This window comes from Dipteris shenzhenensis, chromosome 14 (genome assembly GCF_047967505.1).
Source record: "Dipteris shenzhenensis isolate YYH24624 ecotype China chromosome 14, Dip_SZ_1.0, whole genome shotgun sequence".
In the NCBI taxonomy this organism is placed as follows: Eukaryota; Viridiplantae; Streptophyta; class Polypodiopsida; order Gleicheniales; family Dipteridaceae; genus Dipteris; species Dipteris shenzhenensis.
This window is the reverse complement of record NC_141609.1, coordinates 51,571,516-51,591,468: the sequence shown is the minus strand read 5'-3', so window position 1 is coordinate 51,591,468 and position 19,953 is coordinate 51,571,516. Positions and strand designations below refer to the sequence as shown.

The window sequence follows — 19,953 nt, the reverse complement described above, 5'->3', positions numbered from 1 at the left end:
ACAAAGAAGAAGAGCTTCAAGATTGCCACCAAGACAAGCTTGAAGACATGCAACAGTCTTTTGCAATACGCACATTCAGCATTGAAGAGCTTACAAGGGACTGCAGAAACTTAAAGGACCAACTTGCTACCACTAAAGAGGCCAACACTTCACAAGCACAAGTCTTGGACCAATGGTCCAATATCACTGAAGTCATTCCTCAACAAGCACAGGTCACCTTGCAAATGAGAAAGCTTAAGGAGGCATATACATCCATCTACCATAAATATAAAGAAAAAATGGATGAGATGCAATTCCAAAATATAATCATCTCCAAGCTTGAACTCTAACTACTAGTGTACAACAATGAGGCAATGGAAGACAACACCAATGAAGTCCCACTACAATGCACAACGGTGGTATACCAAGAGCTTGTGGCCGCTCTACAAGCAAAAGATCACCTCAAAACACGAGTGCTTATCCAATGGAAGCAACTCCAAATCAGGATCATATCCGCTCATCCAACAATCAAATGGGAACGTACCATAGGGACCAAAAATCTACACATAATTGCCAAGACTTGTCCGAAGATGAGAAAAATATTTTCAGCCTATCTATACATGCCGGGTTTATAGCACTCAGAATGGATGCTTTCATTGCATATGTATGCCTCATGGGTAGTCCTCCCCTTAGGGTTATTGCTGGTTTGTTGCCATTCCTACAAAGACCATCACTATTATTTGCAAGGAATGACATAACCGACATCCCACCCTTGTAGTTGATGATCCCATCGCATGAGCAAAAAGAAGTGTTGGAAGATGACAGGGCCTATCTCACATCCAACTTTCCCTATCTAACCACTCTCTATGTCAACCTCATAACCTCACTTACCCTTGCTGCTACCACCCTCTTAACCTTCCTTGAGCTCCATCCTAATATATAATCCCCTCATCGTCTCTTTGCTCATGCCTATCACCATTTTTAACTAACCCAACAGTTACAAACTTACGAGCCCCTCACACCTATCTTCTTCCCTTCCCTTGCTAATCCTACCCTCAAGGATTACCAAGCTACTCAAACCATTTTTCGAGTTCTTCCCCCCCTCCCCCCTGCTAACCCTTCCACAACTAACACTCTTCCATATTTCTCCCCCATGTCCCTAGATTCTCTCCTTGCCCCGTCATCACCTCCGACACTACTTGTGCTGCCATCAGCAAAAACTAACACAGTAGTTGATTTTGAATATCAAAATCCGGATAGTCTAATTTCTTCTCCCATGCCAAATTCCAATGATGGGTATGATTTTGATGAGATGTCACTTCCCAGTAACCCCATCGAGGAATTTTGGAGCAAATATCCTGATATGAACACTTGAGGTGGCTGTGGACCTTGGACAACAACCTTCGTCAGCATCAAATTAGTGAAGATTGGATAAGCAAGTTGGATCCCCAACCTGATTGATGCTGCTATCCCAAGCCTTTGATGTAATCTTCTTGAAAGAGTACCTGCATGCACTGCACCTCCATGTCTCAGAACCCATCCCAAGTTCTATACACTTCCACGACGTCACAGATGGGAAGCCAACATATACAAAAAAAATTCCATGAATGTTGCCGAGTTAGCATGCATGCCTCGTTCTTCAACCCAGTTGGTGTAGTAATAAGTAGCTACTAAGATGTATCAATTTTTGGTACATTGGGTTGGCTTAAATGGTTTGATAAAGTTGAGCCCCCATTTGTGGAATGTGTTGGCTCTTTCCCATGGCTTCTATAGGAAGAGCAAGGTATTCTTAGTTATACAGGGTTCCTACAGATATATTGGTGTTGTCGTTTATAGTATAAGTGTAGCTTAAGACCTCGAGTCATATTCCAATGAGAGACATAGTCTTAAGTGTGGCAAGCAACATAGTGCATGCTTGTGTGAAAGGGACATGCATAATCATAGTTGGGGTAATGAAGGCTTTTGCCTTCATTAGGGGTTGAAGGGTTTAGGAGTAGTTTAAGGGTTAGAGGAAGGTTCAGGGTTTAGAAGGAGGTTCCAGGTTCTAAGAGAGGTTCTAGAGTTTAGAAGAGGTTCAAGGGTTAGAAGGAGGATCCAAGGTTTAGGGTAGAGTACATGGTGGAGAACTTGTCTCCCTCGTAGATTATGGAGGTTAAGGGTTGAGGAACTATGGGTTTAGGGGGAGCATAGGAGAGAGAGGAAGAAGATATAAGAGCATGGGGGGAAAGGAGAGAGAGAAGGGAGCAGGAGGGAGGAGGAGGAGAGGAGGAGGAGGAGGGGGGGGGGAGGAGAAGAGGGAGAGGATGGGTTGCAAGGTTGGAGGAGAGGGGAGGAGGAGTTGCAAGGTTAGGACATGCTTTTGGAAGGAATCATGGACACTTGAGACAATTGCTTGGAATACCAAAGGAGAACTCAACTCTATACTACCTAAGTCTATGTTGGCACAGAGGCAACATACTCCCGTATCCATTTCATTACCTGTCCTGAGGTTATGGCTTATTGTGATCACATAGTTGGGATGCCATGCGTAAAATCCAATGGCTGTGAAACTTATGTCATGCCAGTCGATCCTGCTGTAAAGACTTGGCACCATACAATTTTTGCTCTGTTTCTAGGTAGCTTGTATCCACCATTTGTTCGAACATAGATACGTGGCGTGCTTCTAAGAAGATGACTCTTTGATAGAGTCGGCTTGTAATCTAAGCATCGATCCGGATGTTCATTAGGATTGAAATTGATTGGAGGCAAATGGCGGTCGAGGTGGTTGGGGACCTCCAAAATGTATTCCAATGTTTTGTTAAAGATAGCACTTTGGCGAAGGAAGCGATCAATGTTGCTGTGCATTATTTGCTCATGTTGCTACAGTGCTTAGATCAATGTGCCTTGGATATTCCATTCTACACTAGAGTATGGTTCAATCATTAGCCAATTAATGGTGCAATCTTCACCCAAAGTGCATGGGCCTTATTTTGGGCATAGGTTGCCTTACCATTTCAAGATGAACCACATGAAATGCCAACTATCAATTATGCACATGTTGATGTAATAGAGCCACTCAATGACAAGACGATGCATATCCATGCAAAAAGTCAATGAATTACAACTCATCAGGTATCACTTACCATCATTAGTTAGCTTGCATGTAAAAGCATGTAATATTCTTATGGGCCTTTCTTATACAATCATCCATAGTGGTTTTTCATTCTACACTTTTATCTTCTCCTTACCATTATCCAACTTCAATGTCCTCATGTGTTCTTGCTCTGATTCGTGCCTGTAGTAGCCATCTCGCTTAGACTTGCCTCTAGCAGCTCTCTTGTAGAACTCCTTTGCTATAGTAATCATCTTGCATGTCTTTGCCATTGCTACCACATCATGCCTCATCACCACCATTGCAGTGCTTATCTTCTTTCTCACCCTAGCTACAAAGTATTTGCATTACCTCATCACCATTCTCCTCATGGCCATCAATAACTCCCTACAAAATGATAGCTACAAAGTATTTGCACTACCTCATCACCATTCTCCTCATGGCCATCAATAACTCCCTACAAAATGATCATAAAGTTTCATGCCATAATGTTCATTACCTAGGTGGCTTGAAAGCACATAATTCATAGATGTACCTGGGATCAGATACCCCATCCATCTAACAATGGCCCAAATGTAAAGCACAAGGTCTCGTGTGCCTCAACCCTTGAGAAGAAGGGAGTTTTTAGCAAAAGGAAAATGGGGAATTACATCTCCTCAACATTAAGTCTAACCCCAAGTTGGTACCTTATTACCATTTCTTTCTAGAGCTCCCTTGGCTCTAGAATAAAAGTTTCAATATTTCAATGAGCACATATAGGTGGATCCAATGAGTATGGGATATTTAAACATTCGCTACCACAGTAGAGCAACTTTGCATGATAGAGTACATTGAATGGGTAGCGGAGGACAATTCTGTGGTTAGAAGATGCTTGTCATACTGCCAAGAAAAACATGCTTGCTTCTACATCTGCCAGGAAGTTGGCTTTGATTCTTAGGAAATTGATAGATGAGGCAAAAACACGTTAAAGAGTTGGCTTTGATTCTTGAATGGAGTTGCAAAAAGGCAGTTGTTCTCTGGAACAACCAAGGAGAATTAGAGGCAAATGTTGATATTACCACACCACATAATACCAGTTCTATCCCACCCATAGACCACATTGGAGGTTGGACCAGCCAATGGAGAGGAAGGCATGGGGAGCACCCCACCAAATGGTCGCCAAGCAACTATAACGATGCAGCATATTGAACAGCTCACTGGAAGATATAGCCCCAACTACCATCAATAGAATACGCAACTATCTAGATATTGAAAGAGCAGTTAGCTCTATACCAAGCAAAGGATGCCACACTTGACCAAATGGCTTCCATGAAGATGGCCTACAAGGAACAAGAAAATCAAGAATTGGTTGAGAAACAACAACTATAAAACCAAAGCCTTATGGCAATATCAAAGGCTTATGCACCCAAATTTGTAGAGACCAGTACTCATCCAATCCTAATCCATTTTTGGAAAGTTTGCCTCGAGCTCCAACTATGACGAGGGGCTAGAATCATGTGTCTACAACAACTAGGCCTCACCTAGATTAACCCCAACCTCGCCATGGCAAAAATTTCAACACCATCAGGCAATTGCTAAATCTGACAACAAAAAATATGGAGCTAGTTGGCTTGCAATAACAAGTGTGGGAGCTTTTTCGCAACCTTGTGTAATAGATGACAAAAATCCAATAGCGACAAAGCCATCAAATCCATTCAATTCATCAAGCACCTCTACACATTCAACAATGTGCCATCTGTTGGCCGTAACCTTGATACCACAACCTCTATCTTCTAGAAACCTCTTCAACGTCACGCAACGTTGGTGCCAAAATCCAAACCCTTTTCTCGAACTTCCACCTTCGCTACTCTAGCTCTTCCCATGGCTCTTATTTGGTGCTCCCCTTGCCCCTGCCAATGTCAATTCCCCAAATGATGATATCGGAGAAGGGGTTGACAATAAGGCTTAGGAGTTGATTGATTTTGGTCACACAAATTTTGGTTTTGGACACCTCCAGGTCATCTCCTCAATCTAGTAGAAGCTATTGACGAGTTGGTTGACTTTAGCTTGGGAGGGTCTAGCTCTAATTATCCAGTGAGCAATTTGGAAAAACACCTTCCCAACCTTGAGAGCTCCCCAAAGTCAAAATACTTGGTCGAGAGGCAAGATGAGTTAAAAAGTATACTCACATTTTCAAACCATTTGACCTGCCATCCTCTACCAAATCTTTAAAAGGACCTTTCAAAGTCATTTTGGTTGTTAAATAGTTTCTCATTCTAGCATGAGTATCAGTTTTGATTGGGTCCATACTCGTCGCGACATGTGAACAAACCACCAAATATTCAAGAGTGTAAGAGAAGGCATCCAGACCCCACATATGCCATGGGACATTAAACCAAATTACCCTTGTAAACCCATCGAGTAGCCTTTAAATGTAAACAACCATTAGGCTTTAATGTTTGCATGCCCCTCATTCTGATTTGAGAGAGTGACCATTGATCGAATGAGTGAGGATAGCTTTAAAAGGAGCATAGTGCTCATTTATAAGGACTTTCTACCACTCATACTCTATAACTCACTCAAATCTAGTTGATTTTTTATAGTCATATAGTTGTTCAATTTTTGTGAGATTCGGTGTCTCAATTCTTGCCTACTTCACAATGCATTTTTAAGTTCCAAAATGAATTGATGTTCAAACAGACACATAACTGCATTAGTGGGGTAAAATTATGTTAACATTATAATGCATCATATCATCTAGGATTGCTTCATGTAGCATCATCGTGTATCATATCATTTTGCATCATGTGATGTATCATATCTTGATGCATCATGTTGCATCCTATCATGTAGCATCATCATGCATCACATTATGTTTCATCATATCATCATCGTATTGCATCCTCTCATGTCAAATGTTGCATTAATAATATTAAATGCTACATGTACTTGAATTGTGAAATGTTACATCTGAGAGTGCTCTCAATGGAAGCAGAACAGAAGAGGGTGAGAGAAAAGGAGAGCTAGAAGAGAGCCACACAAGTTTTGGTGGGTGCAAAACACCCTCATCTTCTTTGTCATTCATTTATATATGTGTTTGAAGGTTGTATATAATCGGGGTGAAGGTACAGTGGTCTTTAGCCACCCACAACCTCCCACTTAAAGGCCAATGTTCCTTTAAGGAAGAACAGCCAGTGAGCATACTATCTAATGTCCATCAATACTGAAACTGCTGACTAGGTAGACTCTTCATCAGTATATCTATAGGGTTATCATTTGTATGAACCTTGACAAGCTCTATGTGCTTGTCCTCATGTACCTCCCTAATGAAATGGTACTTGACCTTAATGTGTTTGGTCTTTGCATGAAAGACCAGATTCTGTGCTAGCTGAATAGCACTCATGGAATCACTATGCAATGTTGGTATACCTGTATGAATCCTCAAATCTCCCACTACCCGATCAAGCCATATAGCCTCCTTCAAACCCTCTGTGGCTGCAACATACTCGGCCTTTGTGGTAGACAAAGCAATGCACTTATGTGCGCGAGACATCCATGACATTGCACCACTTATAAAGGTGAACACATAACCATAAGTGGATCTCCTACTATCCACATGCCCTGCATAGTCTAAATTTGTGTACCCAAGTACACTCATCTCTCCTCTGCCAAAGCAAATGCACATCTCCTTGGTACCCTTCATGAACCTCATGATGCATTTAATTGCCTCCCCAATGCCTCTTTCCTAGATTAAGGCTAACACCTCCCATTGCAAATGCAATGTCCAGTCCAGTAGCTATCATAGCATACATAAAACTCCCAACCGTTGATGCATAAGGAACCTTGGCCATCATGGCCCTCTCCTCATTTAATTTGGGACTATTTTCGTGACTCAGTTTCACATATGGAGGCAATGGAGTACTTACTGCCTTCCCTCCCTCCATATTGAAATGCTCCAATACTTTTGTAACATACTCCTTCTGTGAAAGCCAAGGAGTTTTTTACTCCAGTCATGCTTGATGCAGATATCAAGAATATGACCTGTAGGTTCCAAATCCTTCATGTCAAAGGCCTCATGCAACTTGGACTTCAATGCATCCAACTCATAAGTGTTCTTGCTAGCCAATAGCATATCATCCACATAAAGTGCCAGGAGTATCAAGCTATTATCCTCAGCCCTTTTAGTGTAGAGGTAGTGATCAGTCTCACTTCTTCTGAAACCCTGGGACCGAATGAAAGCATCAAACTTTTGATACCATTCTCTAGGTGCTTGCTTAAGGCCATAGAGACTCTTTTTCAGCTTGCAAACCAAGATCTCTTTGCCCTTTTCTTCAAATCCTTCTGACTATACCATGCAAATTTTCTCATGCAGATCCCCATGCAAGAAAGCTGCCTTGACATCCATCTACATAAGCTCCATATCCTCTGTTGCCACAAGTCTAAGTACACATCTAAGTTTGGTCATCTTCACAATCGGAGAGAAGATCTCATCAAAATCCACACCCTTCTCTTGCTCTTTAGCAACCAAACGGGTCTTATACTTAGGCACATCATCATCGATGACCTTCATCTTGTAGACCCATTTACATGGCCATGCTTTCTTTCCATGTGGCAAAGAAACCAAGTCCCAAGTCTTATTTTTCATGAGTGAATTCATCTCTGATTGCATAGCATACTCCCACTTACATTGTTCCTCACGCATCATAGCCTCTCTGTAGCAAGAAGGCTCCCCACAATCAATAAGCATCACATAGTCTACCCCTGGAACAAATCTCTCAGGCAGTCTAGACCCAAATGGCATAAGAGTTTCATTCCATTCTGGCTCATGTGCCCCAACGGGCAATGGTGCAACAATATGATCAGGCACCCCTGATACATGTAAGGGATATAATGTCCCACACTTGGCACCTCTTGCCAAAACCATAGAGCCCTTCTGAATTTTTTAACTCTGAAAGCCAAAGGTGGTCTAAAAACCAGCATCATCTAGCTGACGTGTTGAAATGAGACTCTTGGTCATCTTAGGCACATGTCTTACATTTTTCAAAACCAAAATAAACCCATTTGCAAAAGAAAACTTTATGTCACCGGCTCCCACTATGTCACATCAATAGTTATTTCCAAGATGCACACAACGTGTTTTTCCACTATCATAAGTGAAGAACCATTCCCTATGGGGTGTAACATGGAATGAAGCACCAGAATCCAAAATCCAATCTGGGGAATATGCATCACTGTGAAGTGGTAAGAAACTCTGCAGATAGACTAGACATGAAGAGAATGTTATTGTCACTATCATCAGTGTGACTGTATTGATCTCCTCGATCATCACTTTTCCTTTGTAGCAATCCTTTTTCATGTGGCCCTTTTTTGCCATAATGGTAGCACTCAATGTTTTGTGCCCTCGATTTGCTACAAGAATTCCCTCTTTCTTGGGACCTCCCCCTAAACTATGATCTTCCCCTTTGCACATTTAAGGTTGCATCCTGCTTGTTGCCATCCAAAACACCCAACAGGCTCCCACAAGGTTCAAATACCACCTAGGGAACTCAAACAAGCACCCACAGGCTTGCTTCATCCTCCTGGAAAGCTACAGCAATAGGCTTTGAGCTCTAGGCACACACACGGTCTCAGGTAGACCACTCGCAAGTGTCAGATAGACCACCCAGGCTCTAATATCAGTTGAGAGTGCTCTTAATGGAAGTGGAACAAAAGAGGGTGAGAGAGAGGGAGAGCCAAAACAGAGCCACACAAGTTTTGGTGGGTATAGAGCACCCATCTTCTTTGTCATTCATTTATATATGTGTTTTGAGTATTGTACATAACCGGGGTTAAGGTACAGTGGCCTTTAACCCCCACAACATCCTCCATGCATTGATAATAAATTTGTCCATATGCTTGAACTTATGCATGCAGAATACCTTGCTGCAATTCACACATGACCACAAGTGCACCTACCTTCACATACCCTGTTTGAAATGTTGAAAGGAGACAAGTAACATCACGATGACAGAACTAGAAGAGAGCAATTACATGAGAGGAGGTTTAAGGTTAAGAGGAGCATACACTTTGAGCATCTCCAAAGGATTGCCACCACACCTCTTTAACACTTGCTAGACCCTATCCAATGAGCCTTGTAGTGTGCAAATCCTACTAGCACTCATTGGAAGGACATCAAGCTTGATGCCAAGGATGTCACATTATCCAGCTTTCCATTAGATGCAGAGAAGCAATCTATTGCAGAGAAAAGCTAAAAAAGGAAATGGTGCTTGGCCTTAGGTTCTCACCTAAATGAGAAGTGTGAGGTATGAAAGCTTATTGACTGTCAGCACCCATAGATCCGAGCTTAAGCACATGACATATACATTGACGTATTTAGCAAAGAGACCCACCATGGGGATGTCCCTTTTACTTGGAAAATATGCTATATATGTATATATACTTTGTGACAGTACTCTCAATAGACTTCTCCTCATATAGCAACAAATGTACGAAGCCTCAAAGGGATGTTACGGCAACATAAGAGGTACTCTCAGATTCATTGGTGGGGGTATAAGACACTCTCAGATGCATTGGTGGCACTACAAAACACAATATAAAAGCAAGTGGAGAAGCTTTGTGATGAAAAGGACGCTTATTTTGAGGAGATTCAGTGCTTGCAAGGAAAATGACAGATGCTATCATAGCTCTACAAGTAGAGGTACACAAAACATTGTCACGGCTCTGTAGGAAGAGTTACAAAGCTAACCACGTTGAAGGCATGCATAAGGCAAGAGTGCATGGAGCATCGAGCAAGGTATAGGTAGAGGACATAGTGATGCTATTGTGTTGCCCTCCTTTAAACCAAACTTTGGGTGTTGCCCTCCTTCAAACCAAACTTTTCCAATGGAGGCACTTTCAAAAACCAATGAATATTCAATCATGTCTTGTTTGTCATCTAGTTTTCATGTTGTATCATGTCTTACGGCCATAGGTTTCACTTTGTATGTTTGTATGTAGGTTTAGCATATACATGCTATCATCAAACCAATGCACACACGATGCATGGAAGCACATGCAAAAAATTCAAGTTTCAAAATATCTATCTCATTTGTCAAAACTTAAAGAAATACAAAAATTTACTACAGTTGCAAAACATCTATCTCATTTGTCGAAACTTAAAGAAATACAAAAATTTACTACAATTGCACAAAATTTAATCATCACGACTGCAAGGACCAGAGTCATCATCATACCCATCCGAATTAACCGTCACATAGGAGCCCCAATAGATACTTTGGATATTTTAGAGGAGACCTCTAACATAATTGGATTGGGATTCATAGGAGTGGTCTTAGCTAGCTCTCACTACATTAGATCATCTGCCTTTTTTTCATTGTTCAACAATGAGGATTCAACAGGAAAGTACTCGCCATCTACCCACAGCTGTTCAGCATTAATAGACACAAGGGATTACTCTACATCTCTGGACTCATTTTAGGAAATTGATATCTTGCTCATCATCATTGTGATTTGGAAGGCCAATAAGGTCTTCATCCTCCTCCTCGTCCTCATTGGTAGTTTCACCTTCTATCTCTTGATCCTCCTCATTTGTTTGGACCACAATGGCTGCTTCAATGATGGAAGGAACCTCTTTGCAAGGGGTGGAATCATCATATGTCCATTTTGGAGCTTGCTCCTAGTATCCCGCATCTCCTAAGGTAGCTTATATTTTATGGTTGCAACAAATATATACAAGCTTTTTATCTTGATCTTCTAGCAATCTATTCCTGAATGTACAATGGATGTACTTGTTGGAGCATGGTTGTGCCAAAATCCTCATGGCAAGTCAACATAGGAGTTCACAACTAGCATCATCCACCATTTCCATGTAGGTGTCATTTCGGCTATTGCTTGTACATTGGTAGATGCAAATAAACCTCCTTGCATCATTACTTAGCTAGCTCATTACAACACCTGGAAAATGTAGCATCCTGTGGATAACATGCTTAAATGACCATGGAAATCATTAACAACAACAAAAATGTCTATTGGTTCCATGTTTCACCAATTTGGATCAATGAGGTACCTAATGCTATGCAACAGACTATGAGCTTCCTCCCATTGCTTTCTAAAGAAAGTCCACATCTCCCTCCAGTTCGGTGCATTATAGGGCCTTTTCACATTTTGCTCATCTCAAACACATCGGTGGATTTCTAGCAATGAGAGCTTGTTCTATGCTCCAAAAGTGCATCCAGGCTTTTGTAACGGTTGGGACCTTTGAGTCTGGAGCTCAATGTGACAAGCAATGTTATCCTCATGACATCTTCAAAAGACTTCTTGAATGCTAATGACGGTATCTTTTCTTTTGTATGAGCATTCTCTTTACATATTCATGTGAGCATGAATTAGTAGTGTCCATAACAATGCATATTCATGTGAGCATGAATTAGTTAGTGTCCATAACAATGCAATAAGTATGTAAACAAGTAAGCTATCCCTTATGTGTATTGAAATATGATAGGAAAAGTTGGGTAGGTCCATGTGATCTTGGGAATAGGTCATCCCTCTATTGGAAATGGAATATGAACTTTACTATTTACAAAACATACTAGTTTCCTGGTATGTATTCAATATTTGTATAGCATCGGTGATAAGGCAGTGCTCGGACTACACGAAGGGTACTCAACTATAGAAACTGAGTCCCAAGTGTAGACTATGGTGCTAGTAGGGCTATGAGACTCTCCTAGGGAGATGTGCAAGGTGAAGCTTCCTTCGCTGCTCCCACTCGGGGGAGTTTTTCCATTTCTATGTGTAAAGTCCTACATTTAACAGCGGCCAACGGTCGCTACATTCTGCGTAGGGAAACCCGACTTATGCTTTTATGTTCATCCCATGCTGTTTCTTCCCCTCGTCAAATTGCACATTATTGTCGGAAGACGTTCTTCCCCGACCGTGTTTCCCAGTCATATGCTGGCCACCCGGAATCATGCACTACAATACAACAATAGTAGACTATCGACATGCGAACTGTCGATCTTAACATAAACCACAGAAGGGTCACCCATCTAACTACTCAGGACTTTTGTTAAGAGGCTTTCGTTAAGAGGTCGTTGCGACCAATGTAAGAGCCAGCATACCTCCAAGACCATCAGTCCTTTGATACGTAAGATGGTAGCCTTAAGTTAAACAATCTATCAAATATTTGATTATCACTAAACAAACCATGTATCTCAAACAGTTATTAGTGATATTAGATGATTTTACTATGCGCACATGAAAAACATAGAGTGAGTCTTCGAGGCTCCCGACTCTAAGGTGTATCAACTGGACCTCTGCCAATGTATTATCATGGTGAGATCTAGGGCACGAATGAGAGTCGAGGCAAGTTTGAGCTTCTCCATCAGCACGAAGCTTTGGTGCTCAGAGTTTAGCTTGTCGCTAGCTAATTCTCGGTATTGGCTCGAGTTCATTGCCTTTAACCATTGGTATCATATTTGTTGTAGACTAGCATTCTCATGTTATCTACTGTCACACATATATTCGTCCGGTGGTGCACAAGTCATCTAGTCCTGTGGCGCACCCATAGTTTCTATGTAAACTTGGAGCCCTACAAGGACTCATCCACAAAAAATGACTAGTGTGTTCATTCCTTCTCCCAAATGCGTTCATCCCCACCCTCAACCCGCATGCTACCCATCATCACATTCTCACCTGGTCGCTTGTCCTAGTCATACGTGGGGCCTTATGAGCCAAGTTTCAAAAGGTCTGCGGGGAGCATCCTCGTGCTTATTTGCCTAGGGACTTTGTTGGGGGTAAAGGGTTCTTCTAAACTCCCTCACGAGGTTCTTGGGTGCGCTCGCAACTCGTTGTCTCGTCAAGTGGGGGCGGTTCATAACATACACAACGCACCTGGGGTTGATCCATATCTAGCAGTGTATCACGAATCGCTTCTGGCCCAAGCTTCGTTCACCGTCGTCCCTCCTTATCAGGAGTCTCTTCCCTAAGGTGTCAGGTTCGCCACGCGCAATATCTTTCTGGATGTTGTCCAGATCTCTCCTGGCTCCCTGTTTCTAGATTTTCACAGTTACTGCCTGAACTACTCTCAAGGCATCTAAAGACTTCTGGGTTACTATGTAACAACGTTCAATGATGCCATGAGACGCATTCGTTCTCTTTAGAGCCCTGCGTGCTAAATTTCTCCTTGAATGCTTTTGGCACCAATGTATTTGCGTGCCCACCCCCTTTATTACATGTACCACTTCACTCCATTAAGCTGATAATAGGGCCGCCAATGGTACACTTGAGGTCACTAACGGTGGGGACCATTCCGTATGTGGGACTCTATGTGCAGTTCCAAGTATTTCGATGCTAGTCTTCTAACTATGGTGTAGTAAGCAATTCAATGTCCTATAGACCACCATGTGCCCACTATAGGCCCTTTTTGTGCCCACATTTCGTGTCCTGTAGACCACCATGTGTCTACTATATGCCCTTTCTAGTGCCCATGTCTTTGTTTGTCCCTCCCATGGTATAGTTTATCATAGGTTTTTGGGTTAGTTGTCTACCATATGGGTAATTCGTCTAGGGTATCATAATCTAATATGTCCCATAACATTGAAAATTAATACCAATTTATTACTAAAAATTCTTTTTAAAATTTCATATCCACCTTTCTTCTTCCTATCTCTAAAATTCATAGTTAACCCTTAGTAAGAACAAATAAGCCTCTAAATTTCTAGTCCATACCGGAGGGTAGACGGGTCAATGTTAGTGATAGAGGGTAACTATATCTCTTATGCATATGAACATAGGGTGACCCCACCCCTTCCATAGTTGTGTTAGTACATCATCTGCGAAATGGGTAGGAGTATGATGAAAGGGAAAGGTTTGCCAAAGACTTTCTGGCTGAAGCATGTAACACGGCAGTTTACATTCTGAATCGTAGCTACACAAAGGCTGTGAATGGGATGACTCCACTGTAGGCCTTTTCTGGTAAGAAACCTTCAGCTGCACATTTCAAAGTTTTTGGATGTGATTGTTTTGTGCATGTCCCTGATGCTAGCAGGACCAAATGGGAACCGAAGAGCTGGAAGTGTTTTCTTGGGCTACAGTGAAGAGGCGAAGGGTTACCATCTCTATAACCCTATTACCAAGAAGGTAATAGTAAGTCGTGATGTGGTCTTCTCAGAACAGCTGCATCAAATCAACAATCGAAATGGGAGCAATTTTTGCCACTTGTTGAGTTCGCGTATAACAACACTATACACTCATCCACGAGGAAAGCCCCCTTTGAAATTGTGGCAGGAGAGCTTTGAGAATATGGGTACCACGTTGAATTTCTCATCCTCTTTCCATCCTGAATCTGATGGGCAATCTAAAGAAGCCAACTCCACTGCCCTTGATCTTCTCAAATGCTATGTTTCGGATCAGCAATCGAAATGGGAGTAATTTTTGCCACTTGTTGAGTTCGCGTACTTCCTTGGTGTTAGTGTTAGTCCCTATATTCTCGTGCCATACGGAGTGGCTTGGTTGACATCCCCATAATCGGAGGGTATTATCCCAAACCCCTCTTTATTACCACCCTATCAGGGGGAGGGGAGGGGTGTGTGTGTGTGTCCTAGAAAATATTTTGACATATAGATGTGTATCTTCAAATATAGCTATTGGTAATTCATGCATGTCTATTGATTGTTGTGTTAGAAAGTTTTCTTTCAAAATTAAAAACTTTGAATATTGCTAATTTTTTCTTGTTTCATAGCTTGTTTGAACTTTGTAATTTAAACTTGTGATGGTGTTGTTGAAAGTGGCATTTCATATGTACTTGAATTTTGACTTGGCATATCATGTATCCATGAAAATCTTGATTGAAATATTCTTTTCAAGAGGCTCACATGACATCATGGTGCTTCTTGATGTGATGGTGCTCACATGGGGAATTTTATTACTAGAACTTCTCCATTTTTGGGCCTTACCCTAACAAGAGGTAGTAATTACAACTAGAATCTTATCCTACGTGTGACAATCATGGGTCTGTGTGTGTGTGCGTGTGTGTGTGTGTGTACGTGTATGCATATGTGAACGGGTGTGGTATGTGCATATGCATGTGTATATGTGTGTTCGCACGAGTATGTGCATGTCAATGTGTGCATATGCAACTATGTATATATTTTTGCACACACTTGCATGTGAGTGCCTATGTGCTTGCATTTGTGTATGTATATGTATGCAACCCCTACCTGTATGTGAGTTGTGTACATGTTCATGTGTATGTCTATCCTTGCACACATGTGTCTGTATGTTTTTGCACCTTTACCTATATGTACATGAGCATATGTGAGTTGTATGTGTGTGTGTCCAATGCGTTGTGTGTGTGTGTGCACGCGCACGCATGCGCATGTAAAGCTTATGTGTATGTTTTGTTGTTTTTTCTCCATTCTTTGTGTTTTCCCATTGGAAGTACTATCTATAATAGCTTTGATACCAACATTAATAGACCCAATACTAGTGGTAGTATGCTCATTACCGATGGTACTAACTATAGTCTTAATGTGGCAAATACTATTGGTACCACCTTCTTAAGACTTTATGAGAAGTGCTATCACCTCTGTCGATGGTAATAGTAGTGGTGATGGTGTACATTCATTTTTATCAATGATTAATTCAAATTCTACCAACAATCCAACAATATTAATATTATTACTAGTGATTGATAAGTTGTCACTTTCTCGTATTTTTTGACTGGCAAGGTGTTGTCATCATTGCGTGCATCATTTCATGAAAAAGACGTTCACAATCATGCAAAAAGTGCACGTGATTATGTGAATATGTAATCTATGACCAGAATGTTATTGAGTATAAATGAACAAAGTGTGTCATTTAGCTCATAGTACCAAAGTTCTCAAAGAGAGACATATTAAGCAAGAATAAATAAACGGAAGTTCCAAATTACAGATGGTTGTAGTAAATATTGCACTTAGTATTAGCATATGCTTTGCCGAGCACTAAATTGAAAGTGGAAAATATTTATTGTAATTGTCTTATATGACATCAATGAAAGCTTAAATAGTGCCTTGGGATGTGTGCTCTTAAAATAGAGCTATAGATTACTTTGGACTATATATCTACTACGTACACACATTGCATATGCATAGTAATACTATTGAAATGGCATAAATCTCATAAATCCCTTTGCATTGAGATATGTGTCAAAGTACCAAAATGCCCAAAATACATGCAAAATAGTCTCAAATGTTGAAACTCAACAAAATTTCTCAATGCCAGAACTCGGAAATATCTCAACAATGCACACACAATGTGCTAAAATCTTCAAGCCAATCTCTCCTCAGAATGTGTTTTTGCTAAGAAATGTCACAAACTAGCTTGGAATGCTAGTTTCCAATGAATGCCACCCCACAATGGCAATAAAATGCAAAAATGAAATGTGAAACGTGCTCGAAAGTGTTTGAAACTAGCATCTGACACTAGCACAAGTCACACAATGTCTAGTAGAGTTGATAACACTTGGTACACAGCAAAAACGAGCTGCTTCGACTGTCCAAAGGGTTGTTGATCACTTATCACGAGATCACGCGGACTTGGACCACCAAGCATAGAGACGTGAGGAGGGGTGAGAGGGAGGCCCTAATACCAAAGGGAAGTGCAAGAGAGTCAAAGTAGTGAAGAATGCAAGATGCAAAGCGTGTTCCACAATGTATCAAAAACAAATTGAACATACAAGAGAGAAGTATTTCAACCTACCTCTCAAGTGCACCATTCCTACTACCTAAGGACCTAGCATGTGTGAGTTTGTCTTTTGTATATGGTCAAACACTCTTGGCCATTATACCTATCTATCCTAACTTCAAATGTACACCATAAACCCTGTCGTGATAGAAGGGGGTCTCAAAACCTCTAAATCAAATGCAAGGATAAAGCAAGGAGGTTAACATCTCCTTGATTTATCTCTTAAATGATGTATTACTAGAGTGATGGACCACTTTGCCACATGAGTGCTATCATCTACTGTGGCAATGTCTCATTAATCCTTTTAAACATTACAACCACTTTGCTGTGTGCTATCCTCTAGTATGACAAAATTTTCAACTCGACAAGGACACTAAGGTGATATCAAAATTATCAAGTTTTATTGGAATGGCCATGTAACCCCAAGGGAAAAAGTTGTTGGGAATGATTTTTTTTTTTTGGTACTATGTAGAGAGAAATCTTTTTGCCATTTACCAATGGTTGAATGCTGGCAATGCACAACCCACTGATAAAACCTTTGTGCCTTCAAAGAAAGTAGAGGTTTTGCAATGGATTTGCACTTTTGTACTATAAAAGGTACAAAGAGAATTACAGGTAGCACACCTGTTTAGGCAGTAAGCAAATTATGAACAATCCTGTTCTTTTAATTTTGAAAAACTGCAGTGAATTGTGAGCACATTTTTAAGGGAGGATGAGATAAAGGGTGAAATAAATCAGTTGGACAGGTTAGAGTTCCTGGTTTAGGATCTCGAGTAAGAGGTCGTTCCATATGTCGATAGGACCAGGCATGCACCAGTGCAAGCAGTCCTGAGGTGGAGGCTGCCCCTTGCGGCCTCTTGAGGTAATTTTGTTGGGATCAAGGTCACGGTATGGACCTGCATGACCATCTGCACGAAACTCAAACATAGGGGTGATGTCCATCAACCTTAATTTTGATGCATTCGTGATGTTCCCCTCCACTTGGGCAAGAGCTTCCAATTGGTGTCTCCGCATGAGGTCTGTATACGCATTAAATGCCACCTCTCTACGTTTGAAAGGTCGAGTCTTGCCTGTACAAGAACCTCCTGTGTTCCATTCTCCTTTTTCATAATGATCTGGGGAGTATGTCCTCACAATGGTGAGCCCTTTGTAATCAGGGTCTGAAGTTACAGCTCTCAAAGCAGTGCTCATGGCGATTGCAAACGCATCTGGATTTTCAAGCTTTCTAGGGTGGCGATCGTCCCACCAAAGCTGGCCACCAGCAAGCTTGCCTCCTAAAACGTAGGCTGTCTTCTTAGTGAACCAGTGACCTGAGGATAGAACCAATACATCCAGTTTGGAAAGAAACTCCATGTAGCTTTTATCAGGGAGCTCAAGGTGAAGTTTGGTTATGTTTTCTGGTGCGAAGTCAAACGCTGCAGTTGCAGTGTGTACGAGCCAGGCCGACCATATCCGGACGATTGTAACTGAATTGGAACGGAAATACCACCTTTGCATTTTCTGGGAGCCACGGTTGGCTGGAACTTCTGCCTGCCAGGACAAATCAAGGTTTTTCTGCCTTGTAAGAGAACCAAAATCAACCTTCAAACAAAAACACTCGTTGCAAGGAATGCTTTCTAGAAGGGTTCCATTTGAAAGAGTGGAAACTAGAAATTTCGATCTGTACGAGGTCTTACACTCGTACAGATCTACTCAAAAACTTAAGCTCATATAATCACTTTGGGAATTTGAAGTTATCGTGGTTGCCAACATAACAACTCGAAATTTTTCTATATACGACGTATCAAAAAAAAGAACGCTCCATGGAGGGCTGTGCCCAGTCACTACCTGCCATAGGGTACACATCAGTGACTCCATGTGATTCCTTGCCACAGAATCGCCCACGAAACCTAGTGTTTTCCCTTTCATGATCCGGAAAAACTCTTTCGCATCGAAACGAGGTAGCTTGCAGCCCTTGGGCTTCCACCTCCAGTTTTCATATCCTCTGTCCGGTCTTCCATTGCCCTGACAGTTTTGTGATTGGCTAAGAATAGGGCATGAATCGTTCTTATATAAAGGCCCCTTCGAATCAGGCACCCATTGTCCTTCAAAAAGATTGCAACCCCCTGCAGCAAACCTCTTGGCATCATATATCACATGACAGACACTTCTCTTGCTGTATGGCCAATATTCCCAGCAGTTACTAGGAGAATAAAGAGTTAAAAAAGTACGACGGTTGGCGCAAATGTGAGATCCAGTCTTGGGCACTGGATGTAGCTCGCAACACGCAGGGGATTTGTCATCTCTTGTATCTAACGGTTCATATACAACTGAAAATGTAGACTATTTGATTAACTAACTAACAAGGAATCCTATGCAAGATGAGTGCATTCTTCCGTTAAATTACGCAGAATCGACATTTGCAGGTGGTGTGCTCGGAGCCCCGGTGCGATCTAAGCTCGGTGGCCCCGTAGGGAGAGATGTTTGCCGTACTAGCTTTGCCGCGAAAGGATCGATTTGCAAAGACATCGACTTCCTGATGCTTTAACGTCTCGGCATCGTCTTGCCCCTCGATCACGGGTTGAAAAGCTCGATCTTTTGCCGTTCTGCTATGGTCACGCTCTTTAGGGAGAGCTCCAGAGGCAGGATCAGGAGGAAGCAATTCTGTTCTTTGAGTTGTAGGGGAAGAAGGTATCAAAGCTCTGAAATCAGAGATGTTGGAAAATCTCGTTTCCGAGATACCGTTGAAGATGTAGGTCCGGAAGTCCGGTCTGAAAGGAAACCTGAGAGAGAGGAGGCTAAAGGCAAAAGTGAAGAAGATGGCAGCAAAGCTAAGAGAAAAGATGGAGCAGGAGGCTTTGGGAAAATGCGAGGAGAAGAGCACGCCGTGCTGTAAAGAGGCCATTCAAGGGCGAAGGGAAGGAGGAGTGCCATGAACAAAAAGACAAAGGGAAGCGGGCAGGGGACGACGAGTGCAAGAGAGGACGACGTGATTAGAATTAGATTTGGTTAAGCTTTTCTTGTTAATGCGTTGTAACGTGTACACCACCACCCTCCTGCTTTTTCCTTCAGCCGGCAAAAGGGCACATTAGGAATTATTTTATTTTCATTTGGATTTTTATGTCCCCCGCCAAATCTCTCTCTCTCTCTCTCTCTCTCTCTCTCAGCTTTCACTTCGCCCCCTTTTCTGTGCACCATTTCAG

The 19,953-nt window shown here is 41.8% G+C and overlaps 1 protein-coding gene across 1 annotated transcript; it reads right to left on the bottom strand.

Annotated features, from left to right (window-relative positions):
• Positions 1–17,225: 17,225 nt before the first annotated feature.
• LOC147894795 (protein trichome birefringence-like 18) lies at positions 17,226–19,727 on the bottom strand. The gene is made up of 3 exons (XM_087384591.1): positions 19,244–19,727; positions 18,599–18,876; positions 17,226–18,301 (listed from the first exon to the last, which is right to left on the bottom strand). Exons 1-3 carry the CDS (start codon positions 19,653–19,655, stop codon positions 17,519–17,521), a joined length of 1,473 nt encoding a protein of 490 aa, XP_087240717.1. The 5' UTR covers positions 19,656–19,727; the 3' UTR covers positions 17,226–17,518.
• Between the last annotated feature and the right edge of the window lie 226 nt (positions 19,728–19,953).